The 21,278-nt window shown below is 41.1% G+C and overlaps 2 protein-coding genes across 5 annotated transcripts in view; both read right to left on the bottom strand.

Annotated features, from left to right (window-relative positions):
* Window positions 1–1,584: 1,584 nt before the first annotated feature.
* On the bottom strand, window positions 1,585–7,985 carry LOC117290951 (structure-specific endonuclease subunit slx1-like). Its single transcript, XM_033772533.1, has 6 exons — window positions 7,803–7,985; window positions 6,438–6,489; window positions 5,256–5,501; window positions 4,937–5,116; window positions 4,184–4,393; window positions 1,585–3,045 (listed from the first exon to the last, which is right to left on the bottom strand). Exons 1-6 carry the CDS (start codon window positions 7,973–7,975, stop codon window positions 3,001–3,003), a joined length of 906 nt encoding a protein of 301 aa, XP_033628424.1. The 5' UTR covers window positions 7,976–7,985; the 3' UTR covers window positions 1,585–3,000.
* A 2,341-nt stretch (window positions 7,986–10,326) lies between these two features.
* The window catches only part of LOC117290693 (neuronal acetylcholine receptor subunit alpha-10-like), a 37,295-nt gene continuing 26,343 nt past the window's right edge, over window positions 10,327–21,278 (bottom strand). For 3 of the 4 annotated variants that reach the window (XM_033772219.1, XM_033772218.1, XM_033772221.1), the window contains 6 exons: window positions 20,179–20,324; window positions 18,571–18,615; window positions 17,348–17,457; window positions 14,757–15,036; window positions 13,903–14,182; window positions 10,327–13,601 (listed from right to left, as the gene is read on the bottom strand). In XM_033772219.1, the coding sequence (XP_033628110.1) occupies window positions 12,970–13,601; window positions 13,903–14,182; window positions 14,757–15,036; window positions 17,348–17,457; window positions 18,571–18,615; window positions 20,179–20,324 (1,493 nt within the window). In that variant the 3' untranslated portion in view covers window positions 10,327–12,969. The remainder of the gene's footprint in view (window positions 13,602–13,902; window positions 14,183–14,756; window positions 15,037–17,347; window positions 17,458–18,570; window positions 18,616–20,178; window positions 20,325–21,278) is intronic. The other variant, XM_033772220.1, reaches the window with a different exon arrangement.

The following is a 21,278-nucleotide window of genomic DNA, read 5'->3' as shown; positions in this document are numbered from 1 at the left end:
TTTAGTTTTGGGTAAAAAACCCGGCTGTCAGACAAACATGCCAAACCACCACCTACGACTCTCTACAAGACCACTGAGTCACCGACATGCCAAACTGCACTAAATAGTGATGTACAAATGACATACCTGTGCGTTACAATAGTAAACTTATAAACTTAACACTTTTATCTGATTTATATCACTCTCTTTATTAAAGACACTATTGGTAATTACTCAAAATAATTATTAGAATAAAACCTTACTTGGTTACGAGTAATGGAGAGAGGTTGAGAGTATAAAACATTGTGAAAAAAAGCTCCCCTCTGAAGTGACATAGTTTTCGAGAAAGAAGTAATTTTCAACGAATTTGATTTTGAGACCTCAGATTTAGAATTTGAGGTCTCAAAATCAACCATCTAGAAGCACACAACTTCATGTGACAAGGGTTTTTTTTTTCCTTATTATCTCGCAACTTCGGCGACCAATTGAGCTCAAATTTTCACAGGTTTGTTATCTTATGCATATGTTGAGATACAGCAAGTGAGAAAACTGATCTTTGACAATTACCAATTATACAACAAAAATATTCAATTGTATACTTTATTTTCCTCACAGAAACAATGGAACGACATCAAGGGAGATGTTGTAAAGAGATTGGCCGAAGCTGGCGACGATGAATGATGAGCGACTGGTAATCATGCTGCAGTGTACCATCTTAAACTAAAGGCATTTCTCTACATGGTGTGAGGGTTATTGGAATGGACCTCACACTCACAACACCATACCCTCCAAATAAACCTCATCAATAAACCTTTCTGATTACTACAAATGCTGTATCAGTGACATTGCTCATAGAGATTTCAACTTATTGGGGTACCTCAGGCCTCGAATTAACCCATGGCGCCCACAGCTTTTGCTGCGGTGCACTTTGCAAGGCTTCATAGTAAGTGCCCCTTACCACCAGAGGACAGTTGCTGTGCCCCGATGTGCAAGGCATGGTACCTCATGCCTCATTGAGGTAGGAGGCTAATATGAGGCGTCATCAAGGTGGTACCTCCATCAAGCCTGTTGCCATCTGCTTATAACATCATAACAGTAGCCAGGTTACCAGACAGCTTCTTTCTTTCAAAAAGGGCAGCCCTCATCTACAGTAGATCATCTTCAAGAACACTCTTAGAATTGACTGTAAAGGTAGCCACAACTTCGGACATGGACTTGGCAATTATCTTGGCTACCATCACAGAGGTCAAACAACTGAAGCATGTGTGTGTATGCGCCACATGACAGTCAATAACTGGGCCCAATTTCATAGAGCTGCTACTGGACTTCAGTTCTATAAACATTTGAAATGACTAAACTTGTCTACATATAATTTAATTTTATCCTTACACAGATGTGTATTAAGCACTGTATATTTGGTACTTTCCCCAAATTTGCTACCTCCGTGGCCTTGTGGTATGACATCTGGGCCAAATTTCATTGAGCTGCTAAGCACACAAATTTGCTATGCATGAAATGTCTTCCTTGATAAAAACAGGATTACCAACCAAGTTTCCATGTGATTTTCAGGTTGAAACAAACAACAGCTGAATACCAGTAATAAGCAATATGCGACAAATGGAAATTTTGTGCTTAGCAGCTCTATGAAATTAGGCAATGCTTAGCAATGCAAAGGTCATGGTTTCAAATGGAGTCGACTTGCCTGGGGATTTTTTTGTGGGGGAAAGTACCGAGACAGTGCGTTATGCACTTGGGTGTAAGGGTAAAAACAATATATTCTTTATTCCTGATACATAGAATGACACACTGCAGCATGTATTATCAGATTTCCAATCGTTTGAAGTTTTATTTTGTGTATCATAAGTCAGATTATTATCCCTTTTAAACTTTTAAAGAAGAATCAAATCTCATGTTACAATGTGGAGTTATACAATTGAAAAAAATACAAATGTATAAAATGTTCAAATTCTACTTTAGATTTCCTAACAGAAAAAGTGTTTTGAATAACAGGCAACAACCATCTATGGAAAATATGTTGATGCAAAAATTCATAGTTTTGTGTGACAAGTTTGACTCGGTATTTTAATTCTACATGATGAAATGTTTTAAATAATGGCTCTACAAAATGTTCAGTCATTATAAAGCTCTTCAATTCAATTTATAGAATGGCAACATTGCACTTTTGGGAAACACTGCTAAATATGTACATTAAGTATTTAAATTAAATCACTGAAGTACGTATATACAGAAAAAGAACTTGAAAAATATTGCAAAAAGCCTTTTATTTTATAGTGGGTCAAACTATACAATATTCCGGGACTACTTTGTTACATTTTTTTCACATAAATAATAGTGAAGTTGATTGTTGTGAAGTTAGTGTGTGAGGCCATTATAAGTTAAAATTAAGTTCATCTTTGAGAGGGCAAGGCCATTTTCACTTTTGCCAAGGGCACTTCCATTGGTATATCTCAAAGTCTATAAAAACGTTTGAAGGGGCACCAAGGCCAAGACCAGGGCAACAGAGGTCATAGCCTCTGAGGCCTCCGTGTAATTCCAGGCTTGAAAAATTCAATTCATTTTATATCAAACATCAAGGCTAAATCAGTTGCCGCCATCATTTTCTTGGCAAATTTGGTTGCATGACGTTTCCCCTAATTTTGTCCGTTAGTAGAAATTGTACATGGAGATTCATAATAAAGATTTATGTTGAGTTTTAAGTTAAAATTTTGTACTGCAAGTGTAAATTACTTCTGAATCAGGAACCAATTTCATTGAGCTAGTGTTTAGCAGAAAATACTGCCACGTAAATTTCTTTGAGTAATAGGTCTGTATTCATAGACGTTAGGACGCAATGAACCCATCCTAAGTTTGGACGAGTGGAGATAGAATTCATCCTAGCAATATGTGAACTCGGCTGTTGGGTTTATTGCCTGGCACATGGAGTGGGTTTGTAGTTCCTACCTGCTTATATTTTCATAATAATACTGATCGTTTCAGCCCCCGTTCTTCTCAAAACGGAGATCATAGTCTTAGATCCTCAGCCCAGTGGTCTTCTGAATCTTCATTCTATAGAAACAAAATGGATTTAACATAATTAAAATATGACTTTGGGCTGAACAAAAATATTTACAAGAGAGGGAGTTGAACCTGCGACCTCCAGATTAATGTGTGAGCACTCTACTTGGGGTGCGTTCGATTAGCTTCCCCGGGTTGACCCTCATCTGCCCTCTGTATGCTCAACCGTGTCGGGGGCTCAACCGTGTCTGCCCCCAGTGCCCTATTTGTGGAACGGGTCACTTGGGGCTGCCCCAGGTGCATGACGTCACCACGAGAGGGTGAGTGAACATTTTGATTAGCTCTTGTCAGGAGCTCACCCGAATGAGCACCGCGGGGTCGACACAGGGAAGTTAATCCAACGCACCTTGTATCGAGATATCTAGCCACAGTCTCAACAATCTCCATGCTTGTTCTGGGCAGAGTGCCTAACCACCAAAATAGAGAGACTGCCAATAATAGGGCCAGAGCTCAGGTTGTAGAGAATCAACCATTAATCCTGAGGTCACAGGTTCTAGTCCCAGTTTTATTTGTCCAACCCCAAATTGTCCCAGTCAGTTTCCCTTAATTATTAATTTATATACTGTACATGACAGCTTATATACCTGTTGCAGTGGTGTAACATTTGCATTTGAGGGGGGCCAAGACATTGGGGGATGGGGGGTGGGGTGGAGCAGAGGGGGGTAAGGAGCAGAGGGGGCTCGAACCCCATTGAAAAAAGGCCTTTGGAGTAATTTTTGTAATGCAAATTGCTGCACCCAACTTTTTTCACAGATGTTATTTTGTTACCAAAGACTTGCCACACAAAATGTATACTCTGTGTGTCATGCAACAGGGGCAAAGCTCATACCCCTGCTCAACAGCAAGCACATTTTCAAGCGTAAAATTTTGCTTAAGAGTAAGTGTATTTCACAGGTTAGCAAGAAAATTAGGCGGCCAGATGCACACAATAGGGGACTTTCGGGACGCTTGGTGGCAGCAGACTTACCAGGTAAAATCCATTGTTCTTTGGAATGTGCGCATGCTCAGAACGACGTAACCAATGGACATTTACCTGGTAAGTCTGCTGCCACCTAGCGTTCCAAAGTCTCCTATTGGTCGTTAAGAAGCTCTATAAAATTGGGCCGAGATCAAGAGCCTTAAAACTCACCTCTGAAGCAGATAGATTGGAGTAGCAACCTTGTTTCTTCCGTATGAGATCTCCCCATAAGACGTTATTCTTACAGACCGGGCAGTTCCCATCCACTGGTAGCAGCTGGTCAGTCTCTGATGAACGCTTGAGGAATTTAGTCGCCAGACAGATAGTGTGTACTATCATAGAGCAGGCTGGATGCACGCAGCTTAGCGAGGATTCTACATCCTGTAATTAATCATACCCAAGTCTTATATAGCGCACGTATCTACATGTACCAACAAGGTATCATAAGTTACAATAGGAATTCTGCCGTCAATTTCACAAAGAGTTAGGACTTGTCTTATCTCGAGTTAGGTCGAGTAACTCTTCCTAACTTAGGATTAATCTTAAGGTCTGCATGCTACAGTGCAGGGTTGGGACTCGTCCTAAGTCATAAGATTAATCCTAAGTTTAGGAAGAGTTTTGTGAAATCGACAGCTGAGACCAAATAATGTGACACTTGTGTCTTTGAGCAAGATACTTTACTATAATTGCTTCTCTTCACCTAGGGGTATAAATGGGTACCTGTGAGGGTAGAGGTTGATTTTGTGTATGAAAAAGCCTTTGGAGCGCTATGGTTGCCCAGGTTGTATACTCCCCAGGGAGCTGAGAAAGATAAAGGAATGTTATTGCCCCAATGCCCAGGGCACTATTGTAAAGCGCATTGAGAGTTATTTTGAAATGCGCTATTTCGGAATTTGTTGTTCTTCTTCTTCTTATTATTATTACCTGTATTCGTTTGATGCAGAGATCACATCGTTTATGGACAGTCTGAGTCATACTAATCATATCATCAGATTCCTTCTGTGCTGCATCTTGGCTTACTTCCTCCGACATGTCCGAGGAACTTCCTGCATCTTTTGCTTTCTTCTTCCTCGGTGAGCCTTTCTTCTTTTTTGATGAATGCATCTAATGGAAGAGATTGAGTAATTAGTTATCTGTGCAGTCATTTGGTTACCATTGCTGCATACTCCTAAGGAGATGGTTTCAGAAATGCGTTGGACTCGATGCAAAATCACAGAACTTTGCAATTCTAGAGCAACTCTACCTTTATTGAAGTAACAGGTCCAAATGCAATAGGCATGTGTGGCGGCGGCTGCAGCCCGTCCTCAAACTCCCTCATGTATTCCTGTTTCAGCCATTGTATGGTCAGTGGTAGCCTACTCCATGGAGCAGTCTTCAGCATGTTAGACAGAACACGCAGGTCGTAAATGAAACGCTTCTCATCCTTGCGCTTACCGGGAACATGCCGGAGACGGCGGGAGAGTTTCGGTTTCTGCCACGCCCATTCAAACTGTGGAATCATTAAGAATTACCAGAACTTGAATTGAAAGAGGCACACCAATTTTCCTCTGGTTTGGGGTACTCTACAAGGAAAATGTAAATTTGTATTGGAACTTTGCAAAGGGCACCAAGGCAATAGCAAAGGGCACCAAGGCAATAGCAAAGGGCACCAAGGCAATAGCAAAGGGCACCAAGGCAATAGCAAAGGGCACCAAGGCAATAGCAAAGGGCACCAAGGCAATAGCACAGGGCACCAAGGCAATAGCAAAGGGCACCAAGGCAATAGCAAAGGGCACCAAGTCAATAGCAAAGTGCACCAAGGCAATAGCTAAGGGCACCAAGGCAATAGCAAAGGACACCAAGGCAATAGCAAAGGGCACCAAGGCAATAGCAAAGGGCACCAAGGCAATAGCACAGGGCACCAAGGCAATAGCAAAGGACACCAAGGCAATAGCAAAGGGCACCAAGGCAATAGCAAAGGGCACCAAGGCAATAGCAAAGGGCACCAAGGCAATAGCAAAGGGCACCAAGTCAATAGCAAAGGGCACCAAGTCAATAGCAAAGGGCACCAAGGCAATAGCAAAGGGCACCAAGGCAATAGCAAAGGGCACCAAGGCAATAGCAAAGGGCACCAAGGCAATAGCAAAGGGCACCAAGGCAATAGCACAGGGCATCACAGCAATTGCTGTGGGTTCTGTGGTTTAATCGAGGCCTGAATTACCATCGGTCAGACTAATTGCAATTTAGGGAAGGCTTGTGTTCTTAGAAACTGCGTCATGTTTTTTTAAAAAGTGGTAAAGATCTGGTGAAAATTGGGCAAATCTGGTGACCAGCTGTCAAATTTGTATGTGTTGGATCGAATTCCCGTTTTGTGACAATACTCTCATTACCATTTGGCTTCGTAGTCGGGAGGAGGGTTACGTTATCGCAACAAGATTGGACTCACCTTTAATGCTGAGATGTTATTCGGAAAGCCGTACACAATGAGAACCATTTCCCTGAGGAAGAACAAAATTAATATAAAAAATCACAAATTTCTGTGACACTTTAAAGACAGTGGACACAATTGGTAATTGTCAAAGACCAGTCTTCTCACTTGGTGTATCGTAACATATGCATAAAATAACAAACCTGTGAAAATTTGAACTTGACTGGTTCACGGAGTTGCAAATAAATATGAAAGAAAAAAACACCCTTGTCACATGAAGTTTTGTGCTTTTTAAATGGTTGATTTCGAGACCTCAAATTCTAAATCTGAGGTCTCGAAATCAAATTCGTGGAAAATTACTTCTTTCTCGAAAACTACCTCAGTTCAGAGGGAGCTGTTTCTCACAATGTTTTATACTATCAACCTCTCCCCATTACTCGTCACCAAGTAAGGTTTTATGCTAATAATTATTTTGAGTAATTACCAATAGTGTCCACTGCCTTTATAGGGTCTGGGTACTTTTTGTAGGTTGACACAAAACACAATGTCCACATTACATTAAATGTACACGGTTTCAAGGTGGGATTTACCGCAAACTAGCCACCAGCGCAAGGCACATGCAATCTTCAAGATGGCCTTTGAGAGTGAAATTTGCGTACGGCAAATTTGCGTGTGTGGATGAAGTTTGGGCGCTACATTTCGTCAAGCTTGACAAAAAATAAAATAAATTAAACGACGCTCTACTGACCTCCTTGTAAAGTTTACCAGTTGAAGTTTCAGGAGGATAACTATCATTATCAAGTATCAAGCACATGAACTGCACGGCATAAAATTACCTGATGTGAGGGTGCCGTGTATTAAATTTAAGCTAGTTGCGATAACATAACCCTCCTCCCATTAGGAGTCCCAACGGCGGGAGGAGGGTTACGTTATTGCAACTAAATTTAGGCTTGCTTGCCCAGTTCCTGAAATGAATGGATCACATGGCTGTTTTGACTTATTATAATAGTTATTTGGTTTAATTTAATTCTAATTCTAAATTATTCAAGACCCCTTTTATGTTTTTAATTTTCAAGGATTCTTTTTTAAAAAGTATGTGGAATAAAATGTATACAAAGTTGCATATAAATGACTTTTGATTCATGGTTCGACACTGCAACAGGCGGTAAAAAAAAAGATGTTTTTGACAGCACCGAATTTGCGCAAGGCTTGCAATTTGCGTGGAATATCTGGTGCGCAGGCTTATTCACAATCACAAATTAAATTAGGGCCATCAATTCTGCGCGCTCAGAGGAGGCTGAAGTTTGCGCAACCGCAAGGTTTCAAAGTCTGCACCAAACAACTCACTCAACGCACTCGACGTCTCGAAAAAATTCAACTTACCATGGTCCTCGTCCATGAGTGCGTTTAGCTCCTCCAAATTGCTTCCCTTTATTATGCTGTCCAATCCTTCTTCTAGGGTCTACAGTGTAACCAATGTAGGTTCGGTCTTTAAAGTCAGGATTAATATTCAGAAGTAAATAACAGCCGAAAAATCTCTCAATTTCCACAACCATTCTGTTTCAAATGGAATCCAGACTGTTATTGTTGCCTAGCGCCCTCAAGTGGTGAATAAAGGCATCGAAGTTTTTTGACACTAGCGGGAGTCCGCGCTACGCGCGGATCCGCTAGAGCAGGCCTACCGCGCACTGGTGCGATTTTGCAAAGCATTAGTATTCATTTTAAATCACTGTGATGGGGGAAGCGCGCCCATAGCCTCATTTTGGGTAAGAATTATGACGTCATGTATATTAATAGAGGCGTATAGCTGGAGCCTACGTCGTGAAGGAACGTTTTACGTCATCATCAGATGGATCTGTCATCACATGTGCGATTATTTTCAGAAAACACAAATAAAGAGACATTAAGAAAGTTTTTACACGAAACACAAAATGTGACAATTTTATTTAGTTCTGCACGTTGCCAATTACGGGGGTATATCTACATATGGGCCTATCCTACATTATTAATCATAAATATTAATACGTTTTAAGTTGCTTGAATAGGTTTAATGAGTTTTCAAATTTTGTATTCGCCCTAAAAAATCCCCGGCCTTTAAGCCAACACAGCAAATATAGGACTTGGAAGTAAATATTTTACAGCACAGTGAACAACAAAAAGGCGAATTGCAAAAGACTGACTCCCCAAATTTATAAAAAACAACTTGTTATGTTAAAGGCAGTGGACACTATTGGTAATTACTCAAAATAATTATTGGCATAAAACCTTACTTGGAAACGAGTAATGGGGAGAGGTTGATGGTATAAAACATTGTGAGAAACAGCTCCCTCTGAAGTGATCTAGTTTTCGAGAAAGAAGTAATTTTCCATGAATTTGATTTCGAGACCTCAAGTTTAGAACTTGAGGTCTCGAAATCAAGCATCTGAAAGCACACAACTTCGTGTGACAAGGGTGTTTTTTCTTTCATAGTTATCTCGCAACTCCGTTGACCGATCGAGCTCAAAATTTCACAGGTTTGTTATTTTATGCATATGTTGAGATACACCAAGTGAGAAGACTGCACTTTGACAATTACTAATAGTGTCCACTGTCTTTAACAGTAATCTTCTCAGTAGTTTCAGTTCAACTGAATTCTTAATACATTTGAAATTGGAAAACGGTGAACCAGCTAAAGAGCTGGGTCATTGCCCCTTGTCATGATTCCTAGAAATAATCTCAACACTAACTATAATTATCATTTCCTTAACACTTCAATATTACACGTATGGGATATAATTATCTTGCAGAGCGTACACTTGGTTTATCAAGCAGAAATTCCCATTATTTTGGTCATTGCTCTCATTCAAAGCAAGTCTCGGGCGTATTTTGAACACTGGATCACTTTGGTCCCATGTGGGCCTATTGCTCTAACGCGTAAAATGAAACAAACTCACGCAATTTAAAAGGTCCCATCCAATGTTCAAAATACACGCGGGATGTGCACAGATTGTTTATAAGAAACGGTGCTCGCACTCGAAGGCATTTATAGATGTTAAAGTGGACAATCTTATGCACCCAAATTGAACAGGAGTGCACTCCTGTGGTGTCCCACCATCTGCAAAAAGCTAATTAAAATTGGCAATAAATGGATTGCACGTGACGTCATTGACCGCCATCTTTGATGTAACACAATGGAAAAGTGAACACGTGTACGCCTTTCACGCATGCGTTTCATCAAAGATGTCGGCCAATGCGAAGGGTCTATTAGGGCACTTTTTGGTAGTAAACATGTTGGAAAACCAAAATTAGGGCTGAAAACACTAATCAGTCCACTTACATTCCAAATAACTACTTGTTTAAATACTAAAACTACTTTATGTACACCTAGTTCGTCTGCTGCCAGATTTCTTTGTGAAATCAGCCCGTTGATCACATAACAACTAAGCAAAGTGGTCTACGTAAAAGCAATAAAAAAAAGTATTTAAACTTTGCCGACCAGGGGCACATGATTATAAACATTTTGCCAGAATTACTTGGCGAGACCTAACGTCATCAAAAGTCTTGCTTTATAAGAGTTTCAAGCCTTTCATTATTAGCGACAGGCACCACTGGTTTTACATTCAATCCACAATCTTAATTTGCAACCACACAGTATTAAACACCAACATGACAATGAGTGACATTTGGGACGCAATGTAGACGTGGATAAGTCGGTAAATCGGCCCACGCGAGATAGTCGAGTTGTGGCGGAGCTCCCCCGAGATCACTGCTCTCGCGCGAACTGATGGCTCCCCGATTTCTACTCCTCATAGAGTAGAAATCGGGGAGCCATCAGGTCGCACGAGAGCAGTGATCTCGATGAGGAGTAGAAATCGGGGAGCCATCAGTTCGCGCGAGAGCAGTGATCTCGCGAGAGCTCCGCCACAACTAGACTATCTGAGCGCGTGGGCCGATTTAACGACTTGTCCACAAGTCTAGACGCAATGCGGCAGCAGACTTACCTGGCAAAACCCATTCCTCGTTGTTATGTGCACTTCTTGCTCAAAACTACGTTTACAATAAGCCACTTCGGAATGTCAGCTGCGCATGTCTGTTGCTGCTGACAACGGATTTTGTTTATCTCCCATAAACCTTTTGACAATACCAGCGGGTATTGTCAGTAGCAGCAGTAACAGACGTGCGCCCCTGACATTCCGAAGTGGCTTATAGACATTTACAAGTCTGCTGCCATCTAGTGTTCTAAAGTCTCACATCATAGACCTTTATCATGTTTCCAGAATTGGAAAATGTTCCCTGTATAAATCATCAATGAATCATAGTTCAGCGCAATAAAGAACCAGACTATTTCTACTTGTAGCCTCGGTTTGGTTAACGTGAATTTTAGTGAACAAAATCAAGATGGCCGTTCCAAAGTCTCATATCATAGACCTTTATCATGTTTCCAAAATTGGAAAAAATATTCCCTGTATAAATCATCAATGAATCATAGTTCAGCGCAATAAGGAACCAGACTATTTCTACTTGTAGCCTCGGTTTGGTTAACGTGAACTTGAGTGAACAAAATCAAGATGGCCGCACCGTGAAAAAGTTCTATTGACAAACGGTTTATGGTACATTCAAATGGTACAGTATTGGTAAATGGTTGACGTTTTGGACGCTAGGTGGCAGCAGACATACTAGGTAAATCCGTTGCTCTTGGATGTGCGCGTGCTTAGAACAACGTAATGGAAACTGAAATGGTAACTTTGCTGCCACCTAGCGTTCTAAAAAGTCTCCTATAGTAACGTCACTAAACCAGTATCCACATGTGTGACCTAATAATAATACATACAAATGTCCTTCAAAGATGAAAGTTTAAAAACTCAATCGGTCATCGGAGTCACGAGACAAAAATGGTGAAAACACCTTCATATTTTCACTGTTTTAACAAGGGACTCGCGAGATAAAAACTAATATTTTGTCTAAAAATGTAATGATAATTTCATTACAAAAAATGTGTTAACTGCTGTGTAAATTTGACTTTCACTACCAATGATTTGTACATCCTTTAAAAAGTCATTAGGCTTAAAGCACAGGTGTAACGAATACAGTCATTACAATTTTTTTCAAAAAATAATACTCGAGTTTCTAATTAATACTGAAGCACCTTTTCGATGCCTCTGAGCATAATAGAGATAGATCTGAAATCAAGACTTGTTGAACTACAGGAGACTAGGAGAGTATCCAAACTCCATGAAAACTGAAAAACAGCAATCGTTTGAAGTATGCTTGGGGAGAATTGAAATGACCAGCAGGTTGGGTACTGTTTGTGTAAAGGGTAAGCCGCTGGAAGATATCAGTGTCATAGGGTGCTTTCAGAAGATGTTTGTACACAGCTCGCCGTGTGGAGGACAGCTAGCATCTCAGGGGGACAGAATCACACTGGTGTGGCATTAGATTCTGTCTCCGCGAGATTCCGTTCCCCACGCGGCGAAATGCGTAGAGCGCCCCCTCTCTTGTAAATCTTCCTCCTACATCATAATTTCACATTGGTGCAACATGGGGGACTATCAAACCTACATTTTGTGTTTAGTGCAACGAAGGGAACACAAATGATAACACGCGAATAGACTTGTGGCTTCTTTGGATGGGAATAGTAGAAAAAGGCAGCATAGAAGACGGCTCGTAGCAACGCCGAGTGTAGTCACAGCCGACGGCCATTTTTATGATTACTTATTTACTTTAATACATTAGAACACACTGAAATATTATACATATTTTAAAAGTTCCAGAATTGATACAGGTAAGAGTCGTATGGACCATTAGCATGACCCGTTTTGGGGGTCAATGACCCGGGATCTGCGTCAGTGAAGAGTGTTGACTCTGATTTCGGGTTGTTGACATCAAAAAGGGTCAAGCTGACACAGACACGAGTATGGCCCACACGAACCCTTCCCTGGTTCAAATCCGGACCTAATTTCATAAAGCTGCTAACCGGCCGATTTTGTGCTTACTGTGCGATTTCTCTTTCTAAGCGCTGCTAACCGTAAGCACACGAAAAAGGATGCTAAGCTTCCTGCGCTTACTGCATGAAAATGAATGACGTCACAATGCAAATCCAATACTGAAGGCAAATGGCCTAATTTTCTTGCTTTACATTTGAAACTGTTACACCTTAGCAAATTGTTTTGCAACAGAAAGCACGAATTGCTCAGAGTTTAAGCATAGCAGCGCTATAAAATTTGGCTCAATTTCAGTGGGCTCAATTTTATAGAACCGCTTAAGCACACAAAGTAGCTAAGCACAATATAATTATGCTTACCGGAGTAGGGTTACCAGCCAACATACCATGGATCTGGATCTGGGTGGATACTATGTAACATTCCTGTGGAATCAGACACATACATGTGCGATTTTGACTGGTATCCTGCTCATTTCTGCTAAAGCGTGGAATCGTTTAGTACTATCTTCTGCTGTAAGCAGCTCTTTGAAATTCCGCCCAGATACTTTTGTACGATGTTGTATAAGTCACGTTTAATTAAATCAATAATACAAATTAAATAAGAAATTTACTAATTCTAAGAGTGCTGTTTCACTCCTTAGGCATGAGTCCATTGATAAGGAACAATGTTATGGTGAGGGTTATTGATGAAAACATGGTGACGACGGAAATGAGTAGCATAAGCCTGTTGAGAATTATCGCAACCTCTTGCCACTCACTCACGGTCCGTTCATTCGTCTCGTCACCAGTCTTTGAGGACCCTTCCCGAACGGCGTGAAGCTTCTCTAGTGTGGATACAAGTTCCCCGACGCACCGGTCGTGGCAACACTGCTTCCCGTTGGTGTGGTCACAGAAACTGTTCATGTGTATGGTTTCCCCATCACCATGGCTGTTATCACCGTTACTACGCGTGTGTTCACCACTGCAGTGACCAGACTGTGGTGATACCGGCCCGTCTGATGAGGACTCACGTATGTTGTGCGCAGACGTGCGAGGCCATGATTCAATGATTGTAGATGATCTGGTGGGGCAGTTGTTATTGAAGACGTAGAGGGTCTCGGGGCCACGGTGGTAGCATAGGATGGGGGCAAGGCAACGGAAGGTGAAATGCCTTAGCCATCGTGGTACTGGCTTGTGGCTACCTCGGTGGTGGAGATTAAGGATGACCACACTGCACAGGACCGATGTGCAACTGATGACCACCATGGGGGTGAAGAAGAAACCTAACAAAGAAAGCAATTTGTGAAAATATTTATTAACAAAAACAACAACATTTCCTTGAACAAAAACTTGTTCTCGATGATGCGCGCATGCTTAGAACTACGTAAACGATTTACGCAAGAGATTTGCCTATCAGCTCACGTCTAGAATCACCTTTGACCTCGTATCCATTTCACATGGTCTTCATGGTCCTTGAGATTCACAGTTAAATCCGACGTATATGTGATTGTGTATACGTACATATAAACCCGATGTCCTTATCCTTGCGGATACGACCAAGGGACCAGTCTACTCTATACTTACTTATGATTGGTGTTCTATCAGAAGAGGGCGGTAACGACCCACCAATCAGCTCCTGAAACAGGATGAGCGCCAAAAGGGTGGTCACACCTAGTGAGATCTTCTCCCCGGAGTCAGGGGGTAAGATGTAGACAGCAAGACAGATGACAGCAAGAAGAACCGCTGGTAGGATGATGCTGATGATGTAGAAGAGAGGTCGGCGGCAGAGTACCAGGTAGAAGACGACCTGAGCGAAAGGATCGGGACAGCAAGGGTAGTCCACGTTGGCCTCTTCTACTTTCACCTGCCATTTGACAAGGAATCAATTGTCAAGAATTATGGTCTTGTCATAAAGGCTGTAGAAAGTGCATTATGATTTGTGGAGAACCTTTGATGTTCTTCTCAGGCTGTGTGGGACTAAAGGCCCGGTCACACAGGCCCGATAACGAGAACGAAAACGATAACGATAAAAATGCACGCCCTCGATTAGTTGAATGATGAGCGTGGGCGTATTCTGCGTGGAGCAATTCAACCAATCAAGAGCGTGCATTTTTATCGTTCTCGTTTTCGTTTTCGTTTCGATATCTTGTTATTTCCTTTGTCCCTGCAACTCTCTGAAACTCTGATCAGTAGAGTGTGGGTTCGAGTCCTGGTCGTGACCGTGTCTGTTAGCAAAATAAGACACTTTACCATCATTACTTCGTCTTTCGGATGGGACGTTAAAGGCCGGTTTATAGACCCTTTGCACAACGCGGAACGCACTTCCTAAAGCATTTTTCCGGCCGCCATGACAGGGGCTAAAGTAGTACTTGTGGGGGTGATTGCCTCAACGTGTTAACAACGAGTGCCTCTTGATTAAAATCCCTCTTTTACATTACCTCGCTCATTTCCCATACTCCATTCGGCACGAAGTAGGCACTCAGGTTTTGTTTTTGCTCGTTGTCCTTATACAACTCTATGTCAGTAATGGTGAACACCCACGAAGCGAACACCAGCGCACATCGCTGGATGTCGAATGGGAAGAGCAGCGTGTCGATCTGGCACGAGGACTTGAGAATAGCGGGGAAGTTCCACTCCACGTAGCCGTCTGGCGTTACGATCGTCGGTATGGACTTGGTGCGCTCGAAGAACTCGTCGACGCTGGAGCCCGGGGAGAGACTGTTAAGTTTAGAAGGACCGGTCACGCAGTGTGCGAGCTTGGCAAAGCAGTGATGTTAAGCAAGGACGACAAGTTCACATTATTACCGCATTTTAGACATCTTTCTAACCCGGTTGTTCCACTACTTTTTCAAAATCAAATTGAATTTTTCTCAATCGAGAAATAGTGATATCTTTAGCCGAAAACTCCAAAATAGTTTTCTTTGTTTCATTCATGATCAACCATTCACGTTTAGTAAAAGTGATTAAGCCTGGCTGACTTCAAAACCTCAGAGTATTTCTTTTAAGACGGAGAAGAGGTGGACGGTCAGAAACAAAGTGCTATTACAACTAACTGTTTGAAAGTTGTGCCAGACAAGGTGAGGCCTTTTCGAATCCCTGGCCTCCGCTTTGGCTATTAAAAGGCTCCTTCTTCACAATCGAAGACCCTTACAGAAAGCATACAACTCCAATAACTGGTGGAGCTTAAGTTTGTCCTTAATTTAAGCCGAAGCTTAGTCTAAGCTTAAATCTAATGTACTTCATAAGCTTAGGTCTTAGCCTAGGCCAAAGCTAAACCAGTGGTTTTGATAAGGGCACAACACGTGTAAATGGGTTACCAATAATGTGAACTTGCATCCTGTGCCTTTGCCTGGTTATTTGCATGCAGTTATTGCACTAATTATTATTGTGCTGTTAAAACTACACTGGTATTAACTAGCTCAACAATGTTAAATGATAATAGTAAAATATAAAAACAAAATCGTGGTTTAGACCACGATTTGTTTATGGACACGGGTCGTGTGGGTCTCTGTTTGCTTGGAAAATAATATCGCTTTGCCTGTTCGTATAACTGGGATAACAATATTAACAAATTTTAACAACAAAACACCTTTAGCGGAAAATGGGGAGGTTTACTTGTCACGGATAAGCACAGGGATTACTTTAACAGACATGCATTTCTGCCATTTTTAACACTTTTGGTTGAAGAAGAATTGTCATTGCCTTTCCGGCCACTGTAAAGCTAAACAAAAAAAAGGTTTGAAAAAAAAACGGTAATTGTTTTTTTTTATAACCGTTCCGGTTCGGAGAAGATTTTGATCTTCATTTTGGACTGGAAGCTCGTCTACGCAGTGCCCCTCCCAGTGTGATGTGAACCGGGGTCCTAAAGGTGGAAGGCAAGGATAATTACCACTACGCTAACCCGAACAGAAGGAGGCACCATCAAATGTTATATTTTCTATTGGTTGAGAAAACATTGCCTTGTTGCCGATTATTCTGCATGAACTATCTAAGAAAAGCTTGGCGGGCACTTTTGCAATGTGCCCATTGTGTTTAAAGGTGCAGCGTGAAAGCAAAGGTGGTGTAAACCTGCTTTAGAATGTACTTTTTACCCAATTTAACTAAAAACGTCACAAATGATTAATCTTGCTTTAAAGCATTTCATTTCATTTCGTTTTTTTTTGCCAGCAAACATGCAAAACACAAACAGCATGCTTTGTGTCAGAATCTTCTTGGTATTGCTGAGCAACGCGTATTTTAGGTGAGGTGCGTGCCCATCTAGCCTCGTTCCAAGTGATCTCACCGACCGTTGTTTACTAGAATACCTTGTATCTTTTTTTAACAAGTGGGCACACGGACTCGTTCTTTGGCAATCAGTGTTATTTCGCACTCACTGATTCTTTTCCAGGGATTTGTGACGAGAGATATCGATACGACACTTGCCCATTAATTGAGCGAGGATGATGCGCACCATTTTTGGTTATGGTTTTGGTTAGGGTTTAGGTTAAGGGTTAGGTTTAGGGTTTTGGTTATGATTACGGTCATGGCTTAGGTTAGGGTTAGGGTTAGGATTAGGGTTAGGGTTAGGGTTAGGGTTAGGGTAAGGGTTAGGGTTAGGGTTAGGGTTAGGGTTGGGGGTAAGGTACCCCGATATAGCCTGCGTGTGACGTCAGTGCAAGTGGTCAACACTGTTGTGTCCTTTGTTAAATAGAAGTGCGCCCTCTAGTGTTACACTATTAGAATGGGTTACGCCATCTTGGATGGTTGAGTATGACATGAACATGAAATCATTTTGATGAAATATTTCTGCGTCATGTGTGGGTTACTTATACTTGGCTACACTACACCTACGTCATGCAAAGGCTAAAACCTGCAATTCAATTATCTACCTCTATACAGCCATGGTTTACCACACTGAAACAGGAGGGGGTGTTAGGGTGTTGGGGGTTAAGGAATACGTTACATCACCAATTAGAAGTAGTATCGTTGGTTGATAGACAGTAGAGAGAGAGAGAGAGACAGTCGGCATGTGGGACACGGAAGCTCTTACTTAGTGTACAAAGTTATGTCTGGCTTCCAGATATCCTTTGCGGAGACGTACAGCCTCTGTACGCCGGGGTACTCGGTTTCGTTCCACGTTAGGAATTCATCTCTCCATTTCTAAAGTTGCAAAATGAAACATATTTATTGAAGTATCATTGCACTCTTTAAAATACTCGGGTCAGATTTGACCGGGATTCCGGGTCCAAGGTAGCCTTAACCATTTCAGGGTCAAACATTCAGTAAAGATGTTCAGTTTACATATTACACTATTTGGTTGAAAAATAGAGAATTATAGTGTTCTCCACTTTTCATCCATTTGGAATTGGGTTGGGGCTCAATTTGTTGATTCTGTTGAACTCAGGTTGCATTTGATCATGACATGGTTTATAAGGCAAACCACCATAACCAAAGTCTAATAGTTTGGATAAGGAGTTGCTTGTTGGGTTTTGGTTGAGCGAAGAATTACTATCACTAATCCTTACTAACTTTGGGGTCAGAGTTTAGAAGAGATATGGATTAAGAGTAGAATACAATTTTGCCTGGTGACTGAAATCGTCTTCTTTTTGCGAATTCATACAATCATGTCGAGGCTTCTTTTGGATGGCATTGTGAGATATAAAGACTTACATTTTGTAAACGGCCAGAAATATCATGTAAAATAAATGAGAGACTTTGGAACGCTATGTGGCAGCAGACTTACCAGGTAATTTCCATTGTTTACGTAGTTCTGAGCACGCGAACATCACCGATAACAATATATTTACCCGGTAAGTCTGCTGCCACCAAGCGTCCCAAAAGTCTCCCATTGTATTAATTTTTAACAGGTATACTACGGTAAATAGGGTTTACACATAGCTCACGGGCAAAGGAATACAATTGATAATTAGTTGATTAATATGCTGGTACCAAACCGTAACGATTATCCTGGTGGATAAGAGGTCTCTCGATGAATACGTGCGTAAAAAGCAATATTATGTTTCATTATTGAAATGACAAATGGGTTATGTTCTAGATAGGTTGGGTTTATATGAAGTTCTTTTTACAGCGATTTTAACGCAAAACCATCTCTTTACGTTAAATGTACTTGGTTCTTTTACGCGTAATACACAACTTTGAGGTCTCACAATGAAACAAGTCATTCACAGGTCGAAGTTAAACCATCATTCCGGGTCAATCAAACTAAACACCCTTTTGATAACATGACATTCATACATAAACGTAGGAGCTTACCAGTCGCATGAGACCGCTCACTTGAACAAACTGCTCACGTTCATTCTAAAGAGAAAACAAGTGACATACGTTATTAAAAATTCCCCTGCTAAAAGGTGCCAGCGCCATTTTAAACCAGTTTCCGGTCAGAAGCCATGTTCGGTCTTTAAACAAAACCGCATCTCGATTTAGCTCTTAAGGTGACTTCATGAAAACGACCTCTAGGATTCAATTTCCATCACATGCATCCGGAAGTTTACTAATTTACCGACATAGTGCATTACAATGGCCACTTCTATTAGTATTCCGGTAATAGATGAGAACTCTATATATGTACCAACTTAACAATTGGAAGCTGAGTGGTTGTTACTCACTTCGGATCTAAGTATTGACTTTTGGCTATTAGACAATGTTTTGGAATGAGCTCAATAAGTGAACCTTTTAGGCACCGGACACATTGACTTAAAGTAAGCATCGATACACAAGAAAGATGTTATGAGGCTTTAACTTGCACAGAAAAGCCTTTTCCAATTAGTACAACTTGGTTATTGCAAACATTGTACAGACATAATGAGTTCAATAAAGAAACCTTTTAGGAACGGACACATTTACTAATTTGATATAACAATTACGGGTAGGTCTATTATGATTGTTGAATTGGTAAAGGTGTATTGATTTTTTAACCCTGAGATGGAGTGTGTGTCAATCAATCATCTAACGACTAATATTAAGCCATTTGCTCCTAAGTGCAATGACCTGGATGAGTTAGATTCATTGATATCCTAAACTTTGCCTTTCAACGCTTACCTAATAAGGGAGTACGTCTCAGAAAAGGAAGAAAACTATTTGCAGTCATGTAGGCCTACTTAAAGCCATTGGACCCTTTCGGTAAACAGTATTGTCCAAGGCCCACACTTCGTGTATCACAACTTCTATATCAAATAACAAACCTGTGAAAATTTGGGCTTAATCGGTAATCGGAGTCGGGAGAAAATAACGGGAAAACCCACCTTTATATCCGCGCGTTTCGCCGTGTCATGACACGTGTTTAAAATAACTCGTTAACGAGAATTGATATTGTTTTACTGTTTTTTTCAAAAAGTAAAGCATTTCATGGAATAATATTTCAAGAGAAGTATTTCACCACTACCTTCTGTAAACCCTGTAAATTACTTACTCTGTGAACTTTTTTTTTTCCTGTACCGAAAGGGTCCAATGGCTTTAACACTTAAGGACAATTAGGAAACCACAATCATTTTCAATGAGTCTTATTGATTGATACCCTAAATTGTGCCACTCCACATTTCTAAGGGGGTGAGACGGGGTTGCGGTCTCAGAGAGGCCATAAAACTAGTTGCACTCATGTACTGAGCACAGAAAGATATTTTAAAACCACAATCATTTTTTAATGGGTCATATTGATTGATACCATAAACTACGCCACTCCATATTTCTAGAGGGGGGTGTTTCAAGTTTCAGAGGGGGCAAACAACTATTTGCACTCCATGTGAAAGTAAATAAGAGAAATTTGTAAACCATAATCATTTATAATGAAATGCACACGTCTTAGAAACGCAGCTGTGTTAAACACAGGAATGAGAAAAAAACATTAATTTCTAAAATTCTTACCAGTTCAATCACTTGGGTGACAAATATCCTAATGGCGACCCTGGTAGGCTGGGAGGCATTGTATACAGGCCGTATCGTGGTTGGGCCATAATTTCCTACCAAACTCTCAAGTAGATGAGACGCTTTTGGTTTACTGAGCAGAGCACCTGTTTGATATATATAATGGTTAATGGTTTTGTAAATTGATTGAAAAAGTTTGAGAGATTCAAGCCTTTAAATAGTTTAGTTTTGGATATTGTTATACACTCTAAAAACTCCTGCCGTTGATGTCACCAAACTCTTCCTAACTTAGGATTAATCTTATAACTTAGGATGAGTTAAGTTCCGTATCCATAGACGTCAGGACGCATTGAACCCGTCCTAAGTTAGGATGAGTTGCTCGTCCCAACTCGAGATAGGATTAATCCTAGCGTTTCGTGAAATCGGCTGCTGAGTCAGAGTTGACCCGGATTCCGGATCTCATGAGCCTGAACCATTTCCAGGTTGACCCGTAAATCAGTAAATGCAACTATAAACCCCTTCTGCGTATTATTCGGACATGGATTCCGAGTTATACTACCCAGAAATAGATAAGGCTCTACTGGACCCGGATCTTGGTAAACTCTGACCCGGAATAGAGTGTATGTGTCAAAGAACATGCTACAACCATTCCGTGTATGCATTCATGGGTGTTGGTTTTAATTTTACACCGTGCAGGGAGTGCAGGTACTTGGTTGTGACTGTGTAGTATCACGTGACACTTGTTGACTTAAACTATGGCTGCCTCTAAGGGTGTTGCTATGAGCCACATAAGCTTACACGTATGTCATCATGGCGATCAAGTCGGAGCCACAGCCGCATGTGAGTTGATGATGCAGATGCTGTAAAACCGAAGTGAGGAGGTGCTTGAATGGTACATGGATTTGTGATGCATAAAAGTGTTTAAAGTGGTGCATGCTCTTGTATGCTTCAGTCGATCTCACCACACAATACAAGTTCATGGCTTTATTAAGGCATAATCATGCCTGGATTTAAAGTCACTGGACAATGTTGGTAATTACTCGAAAAAACTGCTAGTGTAAAAACAACGAGCATTGGCGAGCTGAAGTAACGTAGTTTTT

The sequence above is a fragment of the Asterias rubens genome, chromosome 5, assembly GCF_902459465.1.
Source record: "Asterias rubens chromosome 5, eAstRub1.3, whole genome shotgun sequence".
NCBI lineage: Eukaryota > Metazoa > Echinodermata > Asteroidea > Forcipulatida > Asteriidae > Asterias > Asterias rubens.
The sequence above is the reverse complement of the archived record's forward strand: the minus strand, read 5'-3'. Positions and strand labels throughout refer to the sequence as shown.

What these genes read in the sequence shown, in the direction of transcription:
- LOC117290951 (XM_033772533.1), bottom strand. Translation starts at nt 7,975, where the DNA reads ATGGTTGTGGAAATTGAGAGATTTTTCGGCTGTTATTTACTTCTGAAT. An exon ending in ACTCATGGACGAGGACCATG is followed by an intron (nt 6,490 to 7,802) that starts GTAAGTTGAATT and finishes GTTCTTCCTCAG; the next exon opens with GGAAATGGTTCTCATTGTGT. An exon ending in GACCTGTTACTTCAATAAAG is followed by an intron (nt 5,117 to 5,255) that starts GTAGAGTTGCTC and finishes CTCTTCCATTAG; the next exon opens with ATGCATTCATCAAAAAAGAA.